At 34.9% G+C, this 16975-nt stretch overlaps 1 protein-coding gene across 1 annotated transcript in view; it reads right to left on the bottom strand.

The window, feature by feature from the left end:
* LOC118202356 (carnitine O-palmitoyltransferase 1, liver isoform-like) overlaps window positions 1–14661 on the bottom strand; it is a 130135-nt gene extending 115474 nt beyond the window's left edge. The window contains exon 1 of the mRNA XM_085824670.1: window positions 14482–14661. Coding sequence (XP_085680796.1) covers window positions 14482–14536 — 55 coding nt within the window. The 5' untranslated portion in view covers window positions 14537–14661. The remainder of the gene's footprint in view (window positions 1–14481) is intronic.
* Between the last annotated feature and the right edge of the window lie 2314 nt (window positions 14662–16975).

Below are 16975 nucleotides of genomic sequence, written 5' to 3'. Positions count from 1 at the left end.
AAATAAATAAATAAAAATGAAGACCTTTCGGATTTTTTTACACTTATAAAGGGCCGTTTTTTTTTTTTTTTTTTTTTTTTTTTTTTTGCGTGTAACTTTATTTATTAAATATCATGTTCTTCGCCCTTAAACCATAAAATTCAACTGAACAGCCATATCGTAAAATAATTTAAAAAGAGCCTATCTTGAGAATTTCTGATACACAGTTTCGCGTGCTGGATATAAAAATGTTCCCTTCCTTACAGTGTTGCCATTGCTCGATTTGAAATAGTTCAGTTTCTTAATCAAAAACCAAAAACTCATAAATGCTTTACCAAATATGAACTTGATAATAAAACAAATTTCAAATTTGGGCTTCCAGACGCCCATATTAAGAAATTTACATTACTCAAAATTGGATAGCTCTAGGTACCATTGCGGGTGGAGAACTGCATTAAAAATTCGGTGGCCTCGAGGTGTCGTATTTTCCTACAGTGTGAAGAACATGCATACATACAGACATATTCACATAACATACAAACAGATTCTTCATTCCTTGATTTTTTTTTCAATAATGCATCACGATAACATCGGGGGGGGGGGGAACAATTTGAAAAATAATTTGCACGCAAAAAGTAAAAAATTGAATTAAAAAGTAAAATTTTAAAATTAAGAAAAAGTCTGAAAGAGCTCATAATTTAATTATTATAACCCTTTCAGACTAAGGGCCTCTTTTAAAGTTTACTATTATTTATCAGTAGGGATTCATAAAAGAGATGACCCAGATGGAATAACGAAGCATTTTATGGAATGCTAGACGAATATACGTTTAAACTGACATAGAAACACTCCATATCATCTGTATTTTTTGTTTATTGTTGTTTATGGCTAATTATAATTCCTTCTCGAGAAACAATTTTTTTCCCATATTAACATCAACATCATCTTCAGCGAATTCCTCTAGATAGGCTAGGTTTGGCTTTTCGCAAATTTTTTATGGGAATTTACGACGAACTTAATTAAACTTGACCTCGCAAATGTTTTATTTCTTTTTAGCCTTCTGGGCTACTAATTTCTAAACGGCATTTTGCCTCGATTCACTTTTCAAACTGTTGCCACCAAATATTATCGCCATGTATTATACTTAAAGAAAGTAAATAACGAAGAATCTGCATGAATGCATGGATGTTTCTCGCAATGTGAAGAAAAAAACGGTACTTGGAGCCATCCAATTTTGAATAACGTTGTGCTCCAACAAGGGCACTTGGAAGACCGAATTTTGAATTTCGAATTTGCTTTATTATCTATTTGAAATTTTCTAAAATTTTAACTAATTTTTGATTAATAAACTCAGCGATTTCAAAGCAAGCAGTGGCTACACAGTACGGCAAAAAACATTTTTATCTCCAGCGAGTGAGACTATATATCGGAAAGTCTAAAGATAGGCTGTTTTTAAATATTTTGTGATATTACAGTTGAATTCAATTTTATGTGGTCTAAGAGCGAAGAACATGATACTTAATAAATAAAGGTAATACCCAAAACATTAAATAAACACCCTTTATAATAATAAAATATAGTATAAATAAATAATAATATAAATACAGTAATATAAAATCTGAAAGCTTTCAGATTTTTTATTTTATTTTTTAAATTTATTATATATATATATATATATATGTGTGTGTGTGTGTGTGTGTGTGTGTGTAATAATAAAATTTAAGTCAAGAATACACTTAAAATTCTAACTGTATGTTCTTTTCATTTTTAATGGCGACGGTCTTTTTTTTTTTAAAGCACGTGGAATTAAATTCACAGCCCCGTAGTCAAGTTGTTTTTCCCGCATTTTCTACACGTACAGTTATAGAATGTTCTGGAAATATTTAAAGCGAACTGGATTGGCTGACGAGGCTGACGTCATTTCTTGGAAGCTCCGCCTTTCCAGAGGCTATAAAAGGACTCGCAAAGGAATATCGGAGGCTTTTTTTTAAATGTCACGATGCAGCAAACTTCATACAAAAAGTTATTAGTAATTCTTTTTATTTACTCCGGAGATACAATTTTTGTAACTGCTATTTCTCCTTGTAAGGATCTTAAGTTTTACTAACGTTTATTTTATTTTAAATCTTTACTATCACTTCTTATTTTCTACTTCCGGCCAGAATTATAAGCGTGAAGGAGTTTATGCAAAGTTGTCTGGCGAACGCCAAGTATTTAAGTGTGGCCTTTTTGCCAAGCAGAAGAGAGGAAGCCGTGAGTTCGAAGCAGGCCGCTTACCTTAGAAGTTACGCAGTTGCTACTTTGCCTTCCAGGCCAGAGGTTTTAATCCTCTTGATAAATTAAACGTATTGTAGTGTTCACAGTCTCTGTGCTACATACGCTTTCTGTTATTATAAGGCCAATCTTATTCTAAAGTTAAATTAGAGTTTAGTTTTATTTTGATATCTTTTAAGTTAGACCCCGAGTGGAGGGTCATTGTATTCCGAAGTACGGAAGTCATTGTATATAAAGAAAAAATAAAGGGTTTTGTATACCCTTCGTCTGTATCCTGTCTACTTACTACAATTAGTGAACATAGCTTTAGTAAGCTCTCTGTTCTAGTCAGGTCATTGTATGTTTCCGAAGAAGGTTAGAAGAAACATTGAACCTGATAGTGGCGCCCGACGAAGAATAACCATGGCCGAGTTTCAAGAAGAACCTGTGCTGCCTGCAGAAACAGCTCAGAATCCAGAAATGCCAGCTGCCGCCCTGGAAGGATTTGGGTATATTGTCCAGACCATGCGCGCTTCGATGAAACCAGAAGCAACGTTTAATGGAAACTCACAGGTAACCAGTTTTTTGGAAAAATTGGATGACCACTTCATGCTCTACCCCGTGCACGAGTTTCAAAAAGTTACCTTAGCTACCAGCGCTTTGAGGGGCCAAGCGCTTAACTGGTTCAAATGTATCGGCAGAAGTCTCTTGGGTCAAGCAGGAAGTCCCACCTATACTTACGAAAATTTCAAGACTGCCCTACTAAAAGCCTTCCCTGTTGTAAGGGATCGTGCGAAATTAGAAACAGAACTTTTCAGTATATATCAACAAAGAATGGAAAACCTCTCGAGCTTTATTTTAAGAAAAATTCACGTTTTCAAGCTCTTGTATGGAAACCGTCCGGATCCTGAAATAATTCAAGTGATTTTGCCGAGGTTACTACCCCAAGTGCAAGACTTTATTGAATTGAGAAATCCGACTACACTGGAAAAGTTATTTGAGCTAGCAATGCAGTTTGAAAGTAGAAGAACGGCGGACGTCGAAAGAAGACGCCAATATCAACAGCGAAACCAATTTGGTACGCCAAGACTACAGCAAACTCAAGCACATGGCTACGGAGAAAAAGCGAATCAGTGGGCAAGGAAACCCGAGCATTCAAAAACAGCCGGCGAACGTCGACAGTTCAATAGCAACCCAGGAAAAAAGTCTCAAGGCCAGTGGAGAAAGAAGGAAAGCACCGAAAGGAAAAATAATTTAAACTAAAACGGATTTCTGCTGACGAGAGGGTGCGGAAATCCGAAGGCCACGAAAACCCCTCTTCCTACAAGTTAAATACAGTAATGGTGAAAAATTTAACTCTTCCGAAGATTGAAGTCTTGGTAAATAATATCCCGGCCACCGCACTCCTGGATACCGGCGCGCAGTGTTCCTGTGTGGCAGAAGTCTTTTTTAGAAAGTATTTTCGCAAATACCGCATATATAATGCGGATAATACAACAGTATTAGCGGCGCAAGGAGAACAATGTAAGTGCGTAGGTAAAGTACCTTTGTACATCCGTATCAAGGACGAACAAGTAAAGGTGATGTTTTTTATAGTAAAGAATTTGCAAGCACACTTAATACTAGGAATAGACTTTCTTTCAGACGCACAAGCTACACTGGATTTTAATGAAGCGTCTCTTAAGCTGACGATGAAACCAGTGCGTGTAGAAAAGGTTGAACCGCCAAGGTTAAATCTCGACCACCTGCCTAATGACGAGCAAGATAGAATCCGACAAGTGGTAAGTGAATTTGCTTCCTTATTTAGTGATATTCCAGGATTTACCCAGGTTACTAACCATAGTATTGACACCGGAGATGCATTGCCGGTTCGTCAAAAACCATACCGGTATGATAAGAATAAGGAAAAAATTATAGAATGGCATATTACCGATATGCTACGTAAAAAGATCGTAACGCCTATCTCAAGTAGTTATGCTAGTCCGGTGGTTTTATGTAAGAAAAATAATGATTATCCTTTGGAGCATCCAAAAAGGTGGAGATTCGCTATTGATTACCGTAAATTAAATTCCATAACGAAATATCCGGTATATCCGTTACCGATTATAGAAGAAATTTTAAGGAACATAAAATCAACCAAATTTATGACAACTTTAGACTTAACGAATGGTTATTTTCAAATAGGGATCAGGCCTGAGGACGTGCCTAAGACTGCTTTTATAACCAAGTCTGGCACTTATGCATTTTTGCGAATGCCGTTTGGCCTTTCAGGCGCACCAGCAACATTTCAGCGATGCATGGACATTGTGTTAAGACCTGTTCTCGGAAAGTCCACATTTATCTATTTAGACGATATCATTATTACTAGTGATAATCTAGACCAACATGTACAGGATTTAAGACAGGTGTTTTCTTTATTAAATGAGGCCGGTCTAAAAGTTAATGTCGAAAAATGCAAATTTGCAGCATATTTAGGTTACAAAATATCGCAAAAAGGGATCGAGACAGATGAATCAAAAATAATCGCTGTACAAAAGTATCCGACTCCAAACACGGCAAAGAAGCTCTCTTCTTTTCTAGGACTTTGTTCATATTATAGGTCCTTTATAAAAGATTTTGCGGCTATCGCTGAGCCATTGTTAAAATTAAAAAGGAAAAAGGCAAGATTCTCGTGGACGGCCGAAGCCAATAGTGCTTTCGAAAAATTAAAACAAGCATTAACGCAAGCCCCTGTGTTGAAATTTCCTGAAAAGTATGAAAATTTAGAAATTTCAGCGGATGCTTCGGATTATGCGGTAGGAGCGGTACTTTCGCAAAATCAGCAGCCAGTAGCATTTTTTAGCCGAACTTTAAATCAAACACAAAGAAACTATTCCGCGACCGAGAGAGAGGCACTTGCAGTTCTGTTAGCAGTGCAAAAGTTCCGAGTCTATTTTGGAAAGGCGCCGATAACAGTATATTCTGATCATGCGGCGGTAACTAGATTGTACTCTGGAAAAAATTTATCCCCAAGGTTAATAAGATGGGCACTCAAGCTGCAAGAATATAATCTGGTAATCAAGCATACCCCCGGAAAGGAAAATATCGTAGCAGATGCCCTGTCACGAATTAAATTAGACGAACAGGGTAATACCGTAAAAGTTGCAATGCTGACAGCGTGTACAATAAATTCCCGAGAAACTGTAATAACCGAACTGGGTAAGGATCCTGAGTTTGGAAGTATTTATGAGTATTTGAAGGATCCTGAAAATTTTAGCCACCAAGATATTGTGGCGATAAGAAATAGGGCGGCCCATTACGAACTAATAGATGGTCTATTATTTTATACAAAAACTACGAATTCCAACAACGAATTTCGACCTGTTATCCCAGCTAGTCTTAGATTAAATATCCTGCAAGAGCTCCATGACAGCCCTTTAGCTTCTCATGCTGGTATTCGAAAAACTACTCAACGCGTACGCGAGGCAGTCTACTTTCCTGAACTGCAAAAGTTAACAAGGGCGTATGTCCAGTCCTGCCCAACATGTCAAGCCGTTAATTATATTAATTTCCGCCCGGCCGGGTTTCTAAATAGTATTAAATCCGAATTTCCAAATGAAATAATCGGCATCGATTTATTGGGCCCTTTCCCAAAAAGTCAGTTAAACAAAAGTCGCTATCTCCTTGTTATAGTTGATCATTTTAGTAAATGGACCGAAATTGTTCCCTTAAAACGAGCCTCCGCGAAATTAGTTACCGATTCTATTTTAAATAAATATATTTTAAAATACGGGGCGCCCCTAAAAGTTATATCGGATAATGGTCCTCAATTTGTAAGTAATATATTTGAAGACATGTGCCAAAAACTGGGCATACGTCATTTAAAAATGGTCCCGTATCGGCCGCAATCAAATATAGCGGAACGGGTCAACAGAAATATAGTGAAAATTATCCGTAGTTATGTTAAAAATTTTCATAAAAGCTTGGATAACTATGTCAATGAATTTGCTTTCGCCCTTAGGACCGCAAAACATGATACAACGGGCAAAACTCCTGCTGAGTTATTTCTAGGCAGAAAGGTTATAACACCGTTAGATAAACTATTTTATGTGCAACAAAGAGCCCCAGAATTTAAAATGGGTGATATAGAAAAACTAATAAAAGAAGCAAAAAAGAATACGGAAGTAGCACAAAGAAAACAAAAATTGTATTATGACTTGAAACGACGGGGAGTAACTTATAAAGTGGGGGATGAAGTACTAAAAATTAAGCATTCACTTTCTTCAGCACCAGAAGATAAAACCGCCAAATTTTTTCCACGCTTTGAAGGACCATATGTTATAGAAAAAATAACTCACGCTGTTCTAGTATTAAAGGCAAGAAATGGTGAAACCTGTTCCGCAAACATTGACCAGATAAAACCATTCTATGACCGTAATAAAATGCAAATCTTTTCAGATCTTTTGCAGGATCCGGTACGGCAGACACCGCAGGTACAAGTTCCAGAGGTGGGAAAACGACAAGTACAAGGGCAAGCCAATGAGAGACAGAAGCAAGTGAAAAGAAAATTGCCCCGCGGAAAAATTGAAGGTACAAAGAAAAAGAAGCCGTTCCACCGTCCAAAAAACAGAGTTCACGAACACCCCCAGAATGAAGAAGGAAGAAGGACGACGTATGTGGAAAAGACCGGGAGAAAGGACGGCAACTATAACCCGGCTGTGAAACGGAAGATTGACTCATCCGACAGAACTCTCCGCAGCAAAAGTCGCCGAACTGCGGAAGGGCCATCAGCGGCGGAGGAAAAAGTACAAGAAAAATTTGAACGGCCAACAACGAGGTCCAAGCAGGATCACGACAGAAGTTTCCCGGTTCCACCAAGACCAGCTGCCTTCAAACGGCCAAGACCACAAGCAGAGGACAGAAGGAAGATGTTCAAGGGTGGCCGTAGTGGTGAAAAACGGAAGCTTCCAGAGGAAAGCACTGAAGGGCGAGCCCGTACAAGAAGGAGGATCAACCAAGCTACGGTCTACAGCACCTTTAAAGACTGGGCCCAGAAAAGGATGTCTGAATATTACAAAGATAAGTAAAATTTTATGTTACTTTACAAACTTAAGTTAATCTTTCATTCTTACTGCAAGTGGCAGATTTCAAGAAGTTTTACCTCATGCGAGGTCTACCTTTATCGCCAAAAGGGCGAGAAATGAGTTGTGACCGATTTTCTTATTATGTTTTTCAATTACTCGCGCGTAAAACTAAAGTTGATGTATAATAGCGTTGTATAAAGACTTAAATATTGTAAAAAGTTATTGTATAAATTTTATTTAAAACATTCTAACAAGAAAGAAGTTTTAGTCTGAAAGACTTTTTGAAATGTAGTATTATTTCAATGTAGAAAGAATTGGCACTTGCTTTGAAAAGAATAGAAGTTAACAATGTACTACTAATGTATGTTTTCAAATGTGTAAAATTAACGGCATCTTGATATGTTCTTGTATACATGTGAACTGTTATTTTGAATGTTTAGAAATAACGTGATATGGTAAAAGTGAAAGTAATGTTAAAAAATTTGTTATTCGTGTGACTGTAAAGATTAAATCATGGTGAATATGTGTTAGCCACTTTCAGAATAGTACCTCAGGGTCTAGAGTTGAAATTAGGGTGTGTTAAGAGGTCTCGTATGTTGAATTTTAACACGTTAGTGTTTTGATTGTAGGAGGAAGTGTTGAACACATAGACAGAAACACATTTGTGTTTGGTGTTTTTACAACACATGTCAGAGAGCACGGGGAGAGATAATTAAAATAGTCATGAATGAAATAAAAATGTTAAGAAAAGTATGTTCTATATGTTATTTACAATGTCATTCTGTAACATTTCATTAAACTAGTTTTCCTTCCAGATCTCTGGAAGGAACCAGAAGTGAATAAAGCTCCTGTTTTGATGCAGTACAGATGAAAAAGAAAAAAGATTGTTGTATATTCCGGGAGCTGCTATTGTAACAAATTTCTTTCTTTTAAAATTTTCTAGTTTCTAGCTAAGTTATGTTTGTAAAAGGTTGGTCTCGCGTTAGTTTCTAGAGCTAAAAGTTTTCAACAAGGTCGTTTTAGACCTCAGTTTCAAACTAATTAACTCTGGCGGGAAGTATGTAAGGATCTTAAGTTTTACTAACGTTTATTTTATTTTAAATCTTTACTATCACTTCTTATTTTCTACTTCCGGCCAGAATTATAAGCGTGAAGGAGTTTATGCAAAGTTGTCTGGCGAACGCCAAGTATTTAAGTGTGGCCTTTTTGCCAAGCAGAAGAGAGGAAGCCGTGAGTTCGAAGCAGGCCGCTTACCTTAGAAGTTACGCAGTTGCTACTTTGCCTTCCAGGCCAGAGGTTTTAATCCTCTTGATAAATTAAACGTATTGTAGTGTTCACAGTCTCTGTGCTACATACGCTTTCTGTTATTATAAGGCCAATCTTATTCTAAAGTTAAATTAGAGTTTAGTTTTATTTTGATATCTTTTAAGTTAGACCCCGAGTGGAGGGTCATTGTATTCCGAAGTACAGAAGTCATTGTATATAAAGAAAAAATAAAGGGTTTTGTATACCCTTCGTCTGTATCCTGTCTACTTACTACAATTAGTGAACATAGCTTTAGTAAGCTCTCTGTTCTAGTCAGGTGATTGTATGTTTCCGAAGAAGGTTAGAAGAAACATTGAACCTGATATCCTGACTAATAATAAATGGATCCTGTTTTTTAAACTTATCGTCTGATAATTTAAGCTACGACTACATCTATGATTCTTCACCAATCTACACGTATTTGTTCCGGACAAAAGCTGGTACATCACATATTTATTTATTTATTTATTTATTTATTTATTATTATTATTATTATTTTAAGTTTTCTTTCTCTCTCTCTTTTTTTTTCCAAGTCGTTATGGCACCGATACCTTAAAATATTTTAGACCCTTAAATAAAAAAATATTTATTATTTATAGCTAATAACCAAAACATGCACGAAACATCGGAATTCGATATACCGGCGAATCGGTATTACAATCACTACTTCGGTCCAGTAATAAACAACCATCATGATGAACAGCTTTCGTTCCATACAAAGGAAACGTGACTAATTTTCTTATTAATTCTACCTTAACTAGAACATGATAACTCACTGTCCCTGAAAAGCCAAACAAAAACAGGTCAAACATTTCGCAAGGGTAATGCATCGGTGACATAACTATATACTTTCTTCGAAATAGATGATTTTTCCCGAGGAAAGCAGCTGCAAAACTAATAGCAGGTTCTCAGCCTTGGACATGATACAGAATTTATGAGCGAAGACATTATTTTCTGAGCATTTTAGAGCAGAGATTTTGTAGCATTAACCTACACGCTACAATTATCCAGATTAGCAGGATTATAAGTAAAGTTATTAATCTTTATTTTTAAATAGTGAAGTGTCTGTAAGTAGTATTTGCGTATGATATATTATAGATATAGTATGTGTGTGTGTGCATATATAAAAAGAAATATATAAATAGACTAAAAATTCGATTAAAAAATTAGAATAAAAATTTTTGTAACCCGTCCTGCTCTGTACCTATAGGATTGAAGTAGAATAAACTTAAAGCATCTAAATTAATTAGTAAATTGGAATAAAAGCTAGGCAATTCATCCATGATATAATAATTGCAACCGTGTATAATAGTTTTTACACAATATCAAATTAATATAATTAAAAGAGAGAATTCATAGTAGAACAATCTCGAAAAACAAAAAAGCGAAATGGAAAATATACAAAATTATACAAATAAAAATTAATCTTCTTTTATTGAAACTCCAATTCAGAACTCATCAGGGGAAAATGAATTAAAGCTTCATAAAAGTCGATTGTTTCGAAAATATGTTTCGTTTTCCTGGTTCATTTGAGATCAAAAACCGTAAAAAGATTTCATCAAATTTTTATTCAAGACTTGAAAATTCATATAAAACCGAAAACTCGAATCTCAAATGTACCATAATTTTCCCTACACATTTTCGAAACACTTGGAATAAAACATTACATAGTGCAGAAATGATAATTAAAAAAAATCATAGAACTTTACATTATGTACATTGAAATAAAAATTTAAAAAAAAAAGTCTAAAAACCAATCTGTGCTAATCCGAAATTCAAAATCAAGTATAAATAAAGAAGAAAACTAATAGTCATTTAAACAAACTAAGAAATTGGGAGGTCCCCCGATTATGCTAAGCTGAACTTTTAATATCACGAAAACGAAAGACTGTACTTAGAGATTTCTATAAATAAAAAGGTTAAATCTGAGTTAACTTAAACAGCTAAAAACTGGGCTCGCACTGTGGGAAAATGGCAGCACCTATTCCCACCGAATTTTGAAAATACCTTCACCCGGAACATTTGCCCCTATTGTGGCTCAGAAAAGTGTTCGTAAGTTTACGAGTTTCGGTGAAATATTGCTTTATTTATAAATAGAAATTAGTATTTTAGAGCGAAAAATTTTGAATAATATCTATAAATTTCTCATAGTAAAACTTCATAATTATTTTATGAACATATTACAACTCTTGTTTTTGGAAAGTCAATAATAAGAAAGTAACAGAAAAGTTACCTCACAAAAGTCTTCGAACGCTATACAGAAATCTGCTTATACAGAGGATGTTCACACATTTTTTAGACGATGCATATTGTATTCACAAAACTAAATTACATAAAATTCTTGCGTTTTAAATGTTCTGTTTGACATCAATTATTCTAAACTACATTTCGACACCGCAGTTTCCAGGATAATAATGCCTTTTGAAATGGCAGAAGAGATATTCTATCCCATTCCTCCCTAACAGCTTTCCAGAGTCCTGTCAGGGTTTTGGGGCAACGTTTGGATAATGCAGTTTTTAAAAGTCCGAAAGCACAAAAATCCATAGGTGACACATCGGGAGATTTAGTAAGGATATCAGTGAAGGGTATGGATCAGTGAAGGATATGGCCTTGATACCAATTTTTTGTTCCATTTCTTTTAGGAAATTTACAGTGGATTTTGGTGCGTGACTGCTAGTTTTGTCCTGATGGAGTCTCATAGACGGATGGCACTGTGGGTAAAACGATGGTATTTCATTCAGAAAAATGGGCGATAAAATATGTTCCTGATAGTATTTGGAGTTAATCTTGACATTTTTTAGCACTCTCTTTATTTTTAACTTGCCATTATAAGAAAAGCTAGCAAAAATCATGAATCTCTTAGAAAAACTTTCTTTCGATTCTTTGAACCATGTATTTAAATTTTTTTCTTCCCTCTTATGATAATAAATGGCTCTTTTTTCGTTACAGTCATTTAAATACACTCATGCTTCATCTATTGGGACAATTGTTTTCCATTTTTCTTTAGATAAGTGTTTCTCCTATAGAATTCTGCAGCGTGTCCTGCGTAGAGCGATATGCTTTGGAAGAAGAAGATGCACATTGCGTTTTTTCGCTTTCTTAAGATTTAAACCAACGTTTATCATTTTGTTTACATTGGACACCGAGGATTTTAATGATTTTTCAAATTTTCTTTGACCAGAGGAATTTTCTTTTAACATTAAACAATGTACCTTTGCAATAGTCGAAGATGTCCGTTTTTTCCTCGGATACTTGTTTGGAATTTTTGTCCCACTTGAGGCTCCAATTTGACGTTTTTTTCCTTTCTTGTTGATGATATTACCTATCGACGCTTTAGATATCACAAAACCATGACTCTCACATCGTTTTTGGATAACGGAGTATGCATATTTCTCTTCGGAAAGAACGTAAATGTAGCCTTCGAACCACTGCTTTGTTAATTTCGCCATTTTGAATAAAAACAAAACTTTCAAGCCACAGACGATCATTTTGACTTTTAAAAAAATTGTACAATTGCAATTACTTCTTTTGAAGCAAACGATTTTTTATTACCGCTTACCAAAATCGTCTAAAAATGTGCGAACAGCCTCTGTATTAGTAAATACTGTTGCTATTTTGTAGTTATATCCTGCAGTATTTATGGCAGCTTTCAAACGCCTGGGTATAGAGTTAACCCAGTGGTTGTTTTATTTTTGTTGTTGCTGTGTGTGATATTTGCATCCATGTTCCTCCATACTTGCATCATCATTGTTTTTAGGTCGGTTTTTGTTTTAATGTTTGTTTTAACGTATTGTAACCTCTGATTTTCTCCAAGTGTGTTCTGTTGGACTTAAATCTGGTGACTGAAGCTGGTGTTTTCAGAACTTGTGGACAATTATAGGTTCGTCTTTGAATGTTAGAATCGTTATCCTGATAAAAAATAAAGTTGTTCCTTGTACCCAAATTTTGGGCTGATAATTTTAAATTATCTTTTAAAATATTTAAATAAAGAGCAGGATTTGTTGTGCCGTCAGTAAATACTAAATTAGACAATCCCGATGCTAACATGTCCTCTCTTACAAGAACACCTCCATCGCCATGCTTTACTGTCTTGGGATAAAGCTCCTCTTCCCCCCCCCCCACCATCTATACAATTATACTCCCATCGGAACCAAAAATGTTAAATTTGCTTTATTCTGCCAATAAGACAGAATTCCAGTACGCTTCGGGCTTATTTACCAATGATTGTTGACAAGAAAAGATCAATTTTATTATCGAATCATATTAGCCAGACAACCATTTCGTACTTTATTTTGGATCCGATTTCCTTCTTTAGAGCATTTTATTACATACTGCACCGTAGAATGGGATAAATTTACTAATTTAGCGATATCTCGAACCGAATTTTCTATCCTTATGATTAAAAAATGATAAATTTTTAAAACCGTTCGTTGTTTTCTTACGACTACGAGACATTTTTAGACGTTAACTAAAATATAATGAAGCAAGCAAGCAAAAAATAAAGACAAACAATTTTTTAAATGTGACTAAAACGCAAAAATAATAAAAAAAGTGATATACGATAATTTTAGTTATGAAAGTTTACAAAAATGTTTTGGTGTACGATCACTTTTGTGGCGTGTTTTACCTATGCCTCCTTACATTTTCAATTTTAGAAAAAGAAAATAAGTATTAAAAAGTTTTGTTTTATACAAAATCACATAGAGAAGATATGAAAAAATATTGAGCTTTATATTCGTATTCAATTCTGGGATATTGTTCTTTTTCTGCAAATACTTAAAGTGTACGAAAACTTTTGGAGACACTGTAGCTCGAACTACAATACAACCGAGAATAAATCCAACAGCAAAAATTATATTTCGTCAAAAATTATGCAGTAGTATTTTAGTCCAAAACGGACATTGGTCCCGAATAGGAAATTAGTCTTGAAAAGGCATTTTGAGTCGAAACACTTAAACGCGTCGTATCAGGTTTCAAATTGTTGCCAACAAATAGTATCGCCCTGTATTATATTAAAAAAAATTAAATAATGAAGAATGTATGCATGATTCTCGCCCTGTGAAAAAAAACAATGGTACCCGAAGCTCTCAAATTTTTAACAACGTAGTCCTCCATCCAAACACGGGAACCTGGAAACCCGAATTTTGTATTTGTTTTACTGTCTATTTCATACTTTATGAAACTTCAACGAATTTTTGATTAAAAATTCAACGCGAGCAGTGGCAACACTGTACGGAATAAAATATTTTTATCTCCGGCGCGCGAGACTGTCTATCGGATATTCTAAAGATATGCTGCTTTTAAATATTTTGTGATTTTGCTGTGAAATCGAATTTTATGTGGTGTAAGCGCCAAGAACACGGTATTTAATTAATAAAAAGATAAAAAATTTTGTAAAGCCGTCTTATTTAGAAACCTGAACATTGATATGATAAATTGGGGGGGGGGAAGTACCCAACATTTAACGCTGCATAGAAAATCTTAAACGTATATTGCTATGCTGCTTTTAAAATTTTTATAATTTTACTGTTGAATTGTATTTGGGGTAAGTACGAAGAAAATAATCTTAACGAATCCTTTTGGGCGAACGTTAAAATCTGAAACCTTTCAAATTCTTTATTATTATTTTTTTAATTTAGGGTGGGGATATTTTTATAATTTTCAAATTTAAATTAAATTTCTATATTTGTTAAGTTTTTTTACATTTTAAGGGCATTTTTTCGATCTGAATCGCATTTTAGGGCCATTTTTAAAGACATTTTCAGTGAATTTCTAGGTCATCAAAATCCGGGCCCTGGCTATAGCAATGAAGTGTGGCACTGAAAAGTAATCAGTTTCGAATGGTATTTAAATTTTAGATACACATTTTAACAGTACTTACCTCTATTCGCACGGAAGCAAAACTTAATCCATCGAACACAAATATTTTCCTTCATTGTCCTTTAACTAAAATCTCAAGATAAAAATACAGTTCTTCTGTATCTTTATAATTCACTTGTCAGTTTTGCGAAAAATCTTCCTTGTTATTTCACTTACAATGCTAAATTTCATACAATTTTCGTTTCACTTTCTCCACTGTATTATTATACGCACGCGAAACTTCCGCCGTGAAAATAATCCTGGAACTAATTACAGATTTTTATGTCATACCTCCGACTGAACATTTGAGGAACTTTTTTGACGTTTACATTAAACAGGAGAATAAAGAAGAACTTGTTTTTATTTTTATATTCCTCTTAAAAAGCACTCGTGGAAATTTGTTTTGTATGTGATTAGATACTCGTTTAGTCTATTTGCACTATTTCCTTGTTTGTGTCTGTTACCCAATAATGGATGTAGGGAAAAAGTGTAGAAGTTTTTAAACAATATTTACAAGTGAACTTTGTAAGACCGCGAATGAATAATATTATGAGAGAATTATTAATTCAAATGGTGTTACCTTATAAGGTATACAGAGGCTGAGTCAAAGGACAGTTGCAAAATCATTAAAATGCTCGGTGTCCACTGTAAACAAAATGATAAACGTTGATTTAAATCTTAAGAAAGCGAAACCACGCAATGTGCATCGTCTTCTTCCGAAGCATATCGCTCGACGCAGGACACGCTGCAGAATTCTATATGAGAAACACTTATCCAAAGAAAAATGGAAAACAATTGTCACAGTAGATGAACCATGGGTGTATTTAAATGATTGTAACAAAAACAGAGCCATTTATTATCATGAAAGGGGTGAAAAAAATTTAAGTATATGGTTCAAAGAATTGAAAGAAAGTTTTTCTAAAAGATCCATGATTGCTGCTGGTTTTTTTTTTTTTTTTTTTTTTTTTTTTTTTTTTTTTTTTATAATGGCAAGTTAAAAATAAAGAGAGTGCAAAAAAATGTCAAGATTAACTCCAAATACTATCAGGAACATATTTTATCGCCCTAGCGTGCCTTTCCTAGCGTGCCTTCGTGGTGTAGTGGTTCTGCACGCTGGGCCTGTATTTCAGAGGTCCGTGATTCGATTCCCGGCGAAGGCGGTCGCTAATTTTTCATCTCTCCGGCTTCCAAAAAATCCTAATGTCTCTACAGTGGCGCCCGAACTAAAAGGGTGTTGGATGACGTTTCTCGACACCGAGGATTTGGCGATTGGGTCCTCTAAAAACCCCAGTCGCCCTTAAAAAAGGGGAATTTATAAGGTATTTCTCCCGCTTTCCTAGCGTGCCTTCGTGGTGTAGTGGTTCTGCACGTTGGGCCGGTATTCCAGAGGTCCGTGGTTCGATTCCCGGCGAAGGCGGTTGCTAATATTTCATCTCTCCGGCCTCCAAAAAATCCTAATGTCTCTACAACTTCAGAAGGGCTATTAATTTCGTTTTGGCATTTTGCGGCGAAAACTTTAAAAGTTTGAATTAATTTTCAAATTTTTGCCACCAAATATTATCACCCTGCATTATATTTAAAGAAATGACATAATGAAGAATCTGCATAAATGTACAGTAAGACCCCGCTTAACGCGAGGTATACGTACCATCAAAGTAGAGCGTAATATGAAACAGCCTTAAATGAGGTTATCTCATCAGGTAAGTAATGGGGTTAGGGGAAGATGGTTAGGAAATTGGTCAGGTATTTTACTGTTAAATTTATTAATTATGTTTTTATAGCAATAAAAAAAAAATTATTTCTTACAAATATAGAAACATAATAAACGAATATACGTATAAAAATAAATAAAATTCTAAGTCAGTATGTTTACATTTCAGATTATTCAGTCTCTTCTGTATTTCCAATTTTCTGCCTTTTTATCAAAAAGGTATTTAATGTAGTTTGCGTTTTCCAAGAAGTTGTTGGTAAGTGGATAAGGCATCCATAACACGCCGTCTTGCCTTTCAACTCCTGTCAAAATTTGGGTCATTTTCAATAAATTGATCCATAATTTCTGTTATAGTGGTCAAACTGGTTTTTAGAAACGCTCTTGCAAGTTATTTTTCTCTTCTTCAGACTCACTACTTTCAATATTTTTTTGTTCTTCTTGGCCCGCTAATTCCTTGAGCTCATCATTAGAAAGACTTGCTCATTCATATTGACAGAGTGTCCAGTGTCACCGCCTTTGCTTAGATCTGGCCAAATGTTCTTCCACACCCCTTTCAAACATTTTTCTATTACCTCATTCCAAGAAAGGTTTATGTTTTCTACAGCACTCATGATATTGTAGTTTTTCCAAAACTCTCTTATTCATTGTTTCTTTTCTCCGTCTGTTTTTACTTCCTTGTACGAAGTAAAAAGGAAGTATTGTAATCGCGAAAAGTTTCAGGCAGCATATTTCAACGAAAATATCCATTTTGACCGCTATCGAATACAATTTAACGATGTTTTTGCGTGATATCTGTACGTAAGGA

This window comes from Stegodyphus dumicola, chromosome 10 (assembly GCF_044657685.1).
Source record: "Stegodyphus dumicola isolate Sdum_Otavi_A_Nest chromosome 10, ASM4465768v1".
In the NCBI taxonomy this organism is placed as follows: Eukaryota; Metazoa; Arthropoda; class Arachnida; order Araneae; family Eresidae; genus Stegodyphus; species Stegodyphus dumicola.
This window is presented reverse-complemented; position numbering and strand designations above follow the sequence as displayed.